Source organism: Rutidosis leptorrhynchoides, chromosome 9, assembly GCF_046630445.1.
Source record: "Rutidosis leptorrhynchoides isolate AG116_Rl617_1_P2 chromosome 9, CSIRO_AGI_Rlap_v1, whole genome shotgun sequence".
Taxonomy (NCBI): domain Eukaryota; kingdom Viridiplantae; phylum Streptophyta; class Magnoliopsida; order Asterales; family Asteraceae; genus Rutidosis; species Rutidosis leptorrhynchoides.
The window spans coordinates 106,731,552-106,740,002 of record NC_092341.1 but is presented as its reverse complement, the minus strand read 5'-3'; the positions used below and the strand labels follow the sequence as shown (position 1 = coordinate 106,740,002).

The 8,451-nt window shown below is 31.0% G+C and overlaps 2 protein-coding genes across 2 annotated transcripts; one reads left to right on the top strand and one right to left on the bottom strand.

Annotated features, from left to right (window-relative positions):
* Positions 1 to 389: 389 nt before the first annotated feature.
* LOC139866399 (probable fructokinase-5) lies at positions 390 to 2,602 on the bottom strand. Its single transcript, XM_071854633.1, has 5 exons — positions 2,401 to 2,602; positions 1,354 to 1,764; positions 910 to 1,044; positions 686 to 802; positions 390 to 591 (listed from the first exon to the last, which is right to left on the bottom strand). Exons 1-5 carry the CDS (start codon positions 2,575 to 2,577, stop codon positions 463 to 465), a joined length of 969 nt encoding a protein of 322 aa, XP_071710734.1. The 5' UTR covers positions 2,578 to 2,602; the 3' UTR covers positions 390 to 462.
* A 739-nt stretch (positions 2,603 to 3,341) lies between these two features.
* On the top strand, positions 3,342 to 7,252 carry LOC139868300 (uncharacterized). The gene is made up of 13 exons (XM_071856629.1): positions 3,342 to 3,381; positions 3,533 to 3,595; positions 4,621 to 4,763; positions 4,915 to 5,191; positions 5,306 to 5,405; positions 5,513 to 5,640; positions 5,778 to 5,841; positions 5,965 to 6,097; positions 6,219 to 6,415; positions 6,515 to 6,521; positions 6,603 to 6,806; positions 6,909 to 6,988; positions 7,084 to 7,252. The coding sequence occupies exons 1-13, from the start codon at positions 3,342 to 3,344 to the stop codon at positions 7,250 to 7,252; spliced, it is 1,605 nt and encodes a 534-aa protein (XP_071712730.1).
* The last annotated feature ends 1,199 nt before the right edge of the window (positions 7,253 to 8,451 follow it).

The following is an 8,451-nucleotide window of genomic DNA, read 5'->3' as shown; positions in this document are numbered from 1 at the left end:
TATGAACTGTCATTATTTGGATTGCCAGAGCGTTAGCTTAACGTTTTATAAACAATTTGCCAATGAATCATCCACAATATTTTCTTTTAAAAAGTATGGGTGACCCACCAAATCCACTATCAGTTCATCATTCATCATTTTGTTCACAAATATCTACTAAATTATGACTAATATATTTTAACCAGAAGACTGATTAAAATGCTAACCTAACCAGTCACAAATCATGTTAATTTAACACTTGAGCACTAGCAATTACATTCAATCTCATAAAAACATATCCTTTTGGTACTAAAAAGAATCTTGATCTGAATTCAGAACAAGATAGTTCATTATTTACTGTTTGAATCACAAAACAAAAACAAACTTTAAACAGTTAAAATCAGAGCATCTTTCCAAAACATCCAAAAAAGTCTTCCAAAAAACCTAAAAAATCGTCTTTCACACGACTTTTGTTTAAATTCTCTACTTGCTAGACATAAGAGCTTGGGCTTCAGTTACGGTTGGTAGCGCAGGAATAGCTCCTTTCTTTGTCGTGCAAATTGCTCCACACGCGTTTGAAAACGCTAGTGCCTGCTTCAGTTTTGCTTCATCCTACATTTACAGTACACACTCAAAAACTCTTAATAAAAACAACCCATTACCATTTTTAAAGCATTTGAATTTTAGTTTTAAACGTTTTAATTACCGTGAAAATTGAAGTGTCTTTTGCCATTGAAACTAATAAAGAGCCCACAAAAGAGTCACCAGCTCCTGTTGTGTCAACTGCCTTCACAGAGTATCCAGGAACTTTTCCCTTAAAGTTCTGCACTCACACAAAATTATGAATTTTCACTATGAATATATTTGTGACATATAAAGTTAATATAATGTGCGAAAAAAAAATGTAATTTAAGAAGTAAAACGGCATACTTTGGTGTAATAACGACAACCCTTCTCGCCATCAGTAACAACCAAAAGCTTTAAACCATCATGCCACAAAGACTTCACTGCATCTTCATTATCAGCACTCTTTTGGGTCAAAAATTCGACCTCATCATCACTTACCTACAAATAAATATATAAAAAAAAATCATTTTTTACCATCTAACATCCAAATGTCTAATCTAGAACTTCAACTAACAACCTCAAACTTGACGAGTTACCTCGATATTGCTAGCCCAATGGCCCATGTGATTAAAATACAAAAAATTTAGTACATTAAAATTGTAGCATACCTAATTGCTTTTGCGTATGAGAAACTCATCAACTAAAAGGTTATAGGTTCAAATGTCACTAAAAACAAGTTTGTATATAGTATGTAATTTTTATTCACGGGATTAATGTAACAAAAAAAATAGAGGTAACATACATTACCTTGATAAAATCGGCTTCATTCCAAATGCTCTTGATGCCTTGCCTAGCGGCCTCAGCAGACGGCCAAAGCGGAAGACGAACATTAGGATCATAAGAAAGCAAGACACCAGCTTGTTTGGCCGCCTTCATGGCCGCCATGTGTGCAGATCTACATGGCTCAGTGATCAAACTGATTGAGCCATAATGAAAAATTTTTGCTTTCTTAATCAAGTCAAGTTTGAGCTCAGACTCTGTTAAGAGCATGTCTGCACTTGGATTCCTATAAAACATAAACTCCCTTTCGCCATCCTTTTTTAAGGTTACGAACGCTAATGCGGTCCTAGCATGCTCATCGAACAACACGCCTTCAGCGTTCACTCCATTCTTTTTAAGAATGTCAGCCAACATGTATCCAAACTCATCTTTTCCAACCTAGTTACAAAACATTTATAAGTTATGACGAATTCAATAATACTATGTCCAAATCATAAGATTTATGAAAAGACACAATCTTATGTATATATGTTTATTATTAATTTTTGCCACTTCTAATGATCAAAAAAATAAATATTTTATTCTATACTAAAAATTTAGACTATTATTAAGTTAAAAGGATTCATCTACTTGTAGCCATTTAGATAAGAACTTAACTTCCAATTAATATGCCTTACGGCTACAAATAGCACAATTCTAAATATAATTATAAAAAACTAGATCCAAAAAAACAATAGTTGAGTAGCAACATAACTAGTTGTATATGTATAGATATATGAAAAAATAAAATAAATCATATTAAATTATCATAATCATAACATAAAAGCATTGATCCATAAATGTCCATTATGCAATTGTTATGAACAAACATTTCAATATAAATAATATGCAACCAAAATTTTAGAGAAAGAATCTTAACTATTAAATGAATTGAAGATTAAATCATCCAAGAACAACATTCATGCAAACATGCACATACATTATAAATAACTCTTAAATTCTTCATAAATGTAAAAAACACAAGATTTGCTATATGATCAATAACAGTGTGCATAAAATAATTATCATATGTACCTTGCCGACGAAGGCAGCAGAACCACCGAGCTTAGAGATAGAACACGCAACGTTAGCGGGGGCACCACCGGGGGCCTTAAGGAAACCTTGAGACTCAGCCAACGATACACCAGACGTATCGGGTACGAAATCAATCAACATCTCTCCAAAACAAACAATGGTTGATGAAGCTGCCATTTTATTAAGTTTTTACAATAAGATTTAATTTTTAAACAAAATATAGAGAATTTAATTGTGTTGTGTTATTTAATCTGATAGTTAATGGTATATATAGGAAGAGAAAAGAATTAGAGTTGTAATGGGAAAATATGTGGGTTGAGATGGAGATATCATGTTTGTTGATTAATTTTCGGAATAAATATTGAAACGTAATTTTGACTCTTTAACATATTTGTTTATTTTAAATTTTTATTTTTGATTTGATATGCTTTATTTGAATTTGAATATACAAGTGTGTTGAGGAACATATTTATCTTCTTACTTATCTTTGGTTGACGCTATCCATTAGTTATGCAAGGGATTATATAGTTAATAATAATAATAATTAATAATTTTGAATTTGAATATACAAGTGTGTTGAGGAACATATTTATCTTCTTACTTATCTTTGGTTGACGCTATCCATTAGTTATGCAAGGGATTATATAGTTAATAATAATAATTAATAATTAATTAATTAATAAATTTATGTAATAAATCGGTAAGTAATTAGAAGATTGAGTTACCCCTTTAATCTACTTTATCTTTATCTATATCTTTAACTCATCCATCAAATCAAATCCCTAATCCCTATCCCTGACCTATATAAATCAACGGATGGATCGCCTACGTGGCGCCACCTCCTTGACTCCAAGAATTTCGGTCCACTTGTCATGCTCACAAAAATCGAATTTTTTTTAACCTAAAGTTTTTATAACGCTCTCTATGATTGCCACGTGTCAATGGAGATGGAGATGGAGATGGAGATGGAGATGGAGATGGGTCGATCAGTTTCAAAAAAAAAAAAAAAAAAAAGAAGAAGAAACACACAGATGTGTCGACGGTTACATTGAACATACTATGTTCTATCAACGCATCTGTTTTGCATCTGATTCGAATTTTTTGCATCTGATTCGTTTGTTTTCATCTGCAGATTTGTATCATGCCATACAAAATCGGTTTCTTCAATCCATTATCGATGTCCACAATAATCAATGTAAGCAACGATTGTATTGTTGTTCATGAACATCATTATAACGATATGTTGTCATTCATTCATGTTACAATGTTTTCTTAATGCCTTAAATTATTATCCATTGATAATCCACAATGATATGTTACAAAAGAGTTGAGTTTTGCAATTGATGTTGATAGACCAGATTTTTAATGATTTTGATGGTAATCTTATAACGAAAATATAAATCCTGTTTGTAGTTCCAATAAACTTTTATGTATTACTGATATGAAGAAGAATCATATGCGTTTTGTTTATTTTTGTTAATCTGATATAATGGCCAACGCTATTACACAGATATTTCATGTTTTGATTCATCATCATCATTTACTAATCCAACGTAATTTGAAGTATGTTGCTATAATGTTCCCATTACTCTATAGCCTGATTGGTCTAATCTTTGATCATCGAAGGCAACAAATTTGAAAACAACATGAACAATTTTAAGGTCTATTTTACTGATTTTTGTTGTTTGTTTATTATTCGATTTGATGTATGTCATCTTTCATATGATAGATCATCGTCATGGTTTTAATCTTTACTCATTATATCCTATGTGTTTAACTTCTGTTCATTCCGATTTTATAACGTGTTCTTATGAATGTTTTTTTTTTTTTTTTTCAGAATAACAATCCATTCTTTTAGGTTAGTATACAATCGTTTGATCTGTCTTTTACTCATACCCATGATGATTTTTTTGTTATTGACAGACACGTTTTCTTGCCAGTAATTTTGCCTACAAATTAGGAGTGTATGTTATCAATTTTCAATCACATTTCCTAATTTATCTCTTTTGGTCAAACGGTTTTTGAAAACTTTTAAACGTGATATTCAGTTACCAAAGTTTTAGGAGATGTGACAATCTTATCCTAAAATAACTGATCCTAAATCAACTAATTATATTGCGTAGTAGACGTGTATATATAGACTGTAAAACTCATTTACATTTCAAACCAAGCCTCATTCATATTCATATATCTAATAATTAATAAAAATTAATATGGCAGGCAATTCCACTATGATTCAACGAATCACACTAAGAAACTCATTTGTCAACATTCGATTTAAGCTTTTGAGTTTTGAAGTTATGTCCAAGAAGAACTTTGATTCTGGTTTGCCATTTCTTGATTTGATCGTATGTGATGAAGAGGTATTACTTTAATTTTTATTCATTCTAATGTTATTACTCCATTAGATAAGAAAAAATTAACATCTATTTTTTTTTATCGTAATAGTCTACATTGATGTTGACATATATTCGATGATTATTGCTAAAAATTCTGTAAACTATAAATATACAGGGATCGAGAATTGGAATTACTATTAAAAATGTTTTGATGTCAAAATATGAACCTCTTTTGAAAGTTCAGAATAATTATTTGTTTAAGAGTGCCTCTGTAATAAGCAATCCTTTCAAAGGCAAGTTGATGCATTGGGAACATCCGTGCAAATTGATGCTAACCCATAGGTCAACTATGATTGATATTCCTGGTTCTGAATGGCGTGGCAGTTCTGGTTTCAACTTCATACCATTCAATGATCTTATTACTTGCAAACTTGCAGAAGGTGTAACTGCAGGTATTAAATCTTTATTAATCAATTGTTACGTTTACTGATTACTATCAAATCATTACTTTTATGTTTATGTCATAAGTTTCTAATATAATGTTTTTAATAATAATTTGAATTCAGATTTAAATGGTAGAGTTACATACATAAGTCCAGAAAAGGCATATGGTGATTCTGGAGAGGAATCGTCCAAGTATATTACTCTTCAGTTGAAAGACTTGGAGTAAGTTTATCAAAATCAATGTTTAATGAATTTAATTCCTTTCTTATTTTCAATTTTTTAAATATTGATGTTTAACATCTAAATGCATATCTTGTTCCACTAAATAGGGGTGCTAATCTAAGCTGTACTTTGTGGTCCAAGTATAAAGATGATTTTTTAGCAAAGAGGGAAAAAGTCGGTGATAATGAATGTGTTAATTTGCTTATTCAATTTGGAAGGATAAAGAAGTTTGATGGTATCCATTTTTTATTTGTATTTACATCGTCCATAGCCTATATATTAGTATCACTTAATAATTTCATTATTCTATTTTAATAATACTCTGTAACATGTTTTAATGTTTTGTGTTATAACAACTAACTGTTCGTTCAGATTGGACATTCACACGAATTCTCATTAACCCAGACTGTGAAGAAGCCAATGACTTTATAAAGAGGTATAATGTTAGTTTACAAACAATTGGACATTCAAATTACATATTGTATTTACACTTACTTAGACAAACTTTTAATTTGTTAATCTTTAATACATATGAAAGTTATTTTGTTTTTTTATTCAGCATTTTGGAGACTCAGGCAAACTCTAAAGCAACGGAATCTTTGGCACCGTCCTCTGAACCAGCTGAGGATCCGGTTGAAGCTTGGTTTAAGCACACTAAATCTGTAGAATGTGTTGATTTACCTTTTTGTGATGTAAACCTTATGAATCATGACTCATACTTTCTATAGTTTGCTTTATCAATTAAGAATAAATTATTATGTACTTATATATATTTCTAACATATAATCTATCCTATCATATTTTCAACTACAGCCTAATGTATATGTCATGCACGTAAAAATCATTTCTGTGCTCCCAGATGATCCATGGTGGTACATTGGTTGCAAGAAACATCACAAGAAGGCCAACCCTGAAGTTGAAAATATCGACTTAACTTTGGATGTCGATGCACAGTTAGCTCTTTCTAGAAAGTGTGTAAAGTGTGTTTCAAATCCAAGTGTGGCACTTAGGTACAAAATACATCCAATCATCTGCACACCTTTTATAATTGGGTTTCTTTATTTATAAACAAAAAATCGTTCGGATAATGTTTATTTACCATCATGTAGGTACAAAGTGAGTGTTCGTATTGAAGACTAGACCGACACAGCCACCGTTACTTTGTTTGAGACTCAAGTTTGTAAATATGTTACTAAGTCAGCATATGAGCTACAAAAATCTTTACCGGATGGCCAGGATTTTCTAGATGATTTGGATGTTCTTATTGGTAACAAGCATTTGTTCAAGTTGGATGTATCCAACTACAACGTAACTAGCGTAAATCCAAACTACATCGTGAAGGACGCAATGTCAGAAGCTGAGTTTGTGGATAAATATAAGACTAAACTTGAAGCTCATAAGGTCTTTTGTTAATAATATTTATGGTTTCATTAACATCATGTGCATTTCTGTTTTAATCTTCCCATTCTACTAATTGTTGAACATTTATTATATCACTTTTAGGCTATGAATGAAGCCAGGACGAAAAATAGTCATGATTCAAAAACTACTCCTTTTGTATGCACTAATTCTCCAAAGGTTGTGTTTCATATTCGTACCAAATTAATTTAGTTGCACAATTAGTAAAATATTTATTTTTTTTGTTGATCATTATCTGTTCATTGTGCATATTGCACAGTGTGGTTCCACTCAACATCTGCTCGCTTGAGGTTGGATCAAACACAGGCTACACCCCACCTAAGAAGATTATTAAACAAGAACCAAGTCGTAGCCCTGTTTCCGCGAAGTCTACAACAAGCAAGGCAAAGAGGAATCTCAATGCTAATGCAGTTCCGTTGAACATTTAGTGTTTATTTTATTTTATTGTTGATGTTTTGAAATGTTATTGGGATTTTGATGACTTTCTTTGATTGTTATTGATTTCCTGGATTGTTTGATTATATGTGAAGATCGTTTACTTCATATATTATGAATAAATTTGTTAGATATGTTAAAGATGTTTTGTCAAACTTTATATAAATTTTGTTAATGTCATATATTTTACATTGTCGTCCACTTTTGAAATCAAATAGTCTTTAAATGTTTGTTTAAATGTGGTCTTTTATTTTCAAAAACTATTGTGTCTAATAATAGTTTTGGAACGAAACTTTGATATACTTTCTATGTTTACTATCAAAAGAATTACTTTATTAATGACATTACCAACATTGATTTCAAAAGTTCAATATTGAAACAGCAAGTACCACCAAACTAAACATTCCTAACAAAACACATTAGATAAGATTATCAAAAGAAACACATACACATTATATTATATTTCATAGACTACAATACTACTACCTTGATCATTAATGTTTTCACTATCACACATAAATTAGACACAAAAGTTCACCAACAAAAGATACCAAAATGATCAAGTCTTCAACCTAAGAATTCAAACAGGGTGAGTTTCATCAACCACTATATAGAACCTGCGTTCATCAGGTACAAAAGAAATCAAACATCTATTACTGCACGATAACCATTGACCCTCTTAAAATGTAGCCACCCACCAGAAACATACAACTTTTTGTACTTGCGTCTTTTATCTTGCTTCAAACCAAACACATGAGTCCTGTCTTCAACATCCACACACTCATAATAACAATTTCTTTGTAACTCAGGCAGTGCTATCAGCTCCTTTGGCAAACGCTGAATTAGAGACCAATTCAAAATTGAAAAATATAAGTCATCTTTCTCATTTCAATATATACCCAAACACCAAAACAGATCAAAAAAATATTATAGAGAGTTAATTGTCACATCCAATTTTTAAAGTTGAACAACCATATAGATGAACAAAAAATTAATCTAATTAAAAGCTCACCCAAACATTCGCTCCTTGGATTTTGAAGTAGAAGTAAACACAATTCTCTGTTTTCCAGAATCCCTCTTCTTCAGCCATATCAAGTTGTTCCTTAGCCAATATACGTTTATCATTTGGTGAACTAGAATTGATAGTAGCCTCATTAAATTCATGTTCGCTTAAAATTTTGACCTCTGTTTC

Bases quoted from the DNA above. Each gene is read 5' to 3' on its own strand.
- LOC139866399 (XM_071854633.1), bottom strand. From the start codon at position 2,577: ATGGCAGCTTCATCAACCATTGTTTGTTTTGGAGAGATGTTGATTGAT. The intron at 1,045-1,353 runs GTAATGTATGTT...ATTTATTTGTAG, and splicing joins ATGAAGCCGATTTTATCAAG to GTAAGTGATGATGAGGTCGA. The intron at 592-685 runs GTAATTAAAACG...CTGTAAATGTAG, and splicing joins AAGACACTTCAATTTTCACG to GATGAAGCAAAACTGAAGCA.
- LOC139868300 (XM_071856629.1), top strand. From the start codon at position 3,342: ATGGAGATGGAGATGGAGATGGAGATGGAGATGGAGATGG. The intron at 5,192-5,305 runs GTATTAAATCTT...ATTTGAATTCAG, and splicing joins TGCAGAAGGTGTAACTGCAG to ATTTAAATGGTAGAGTTACA. The intron at 5,406-5,512 runs GTAAGTTTATCA...TCCACTAAATAG, and splicing joins CTTCAGTTGAAAGACTTGGA to GGGTGCTAATCTAAGCTGTA.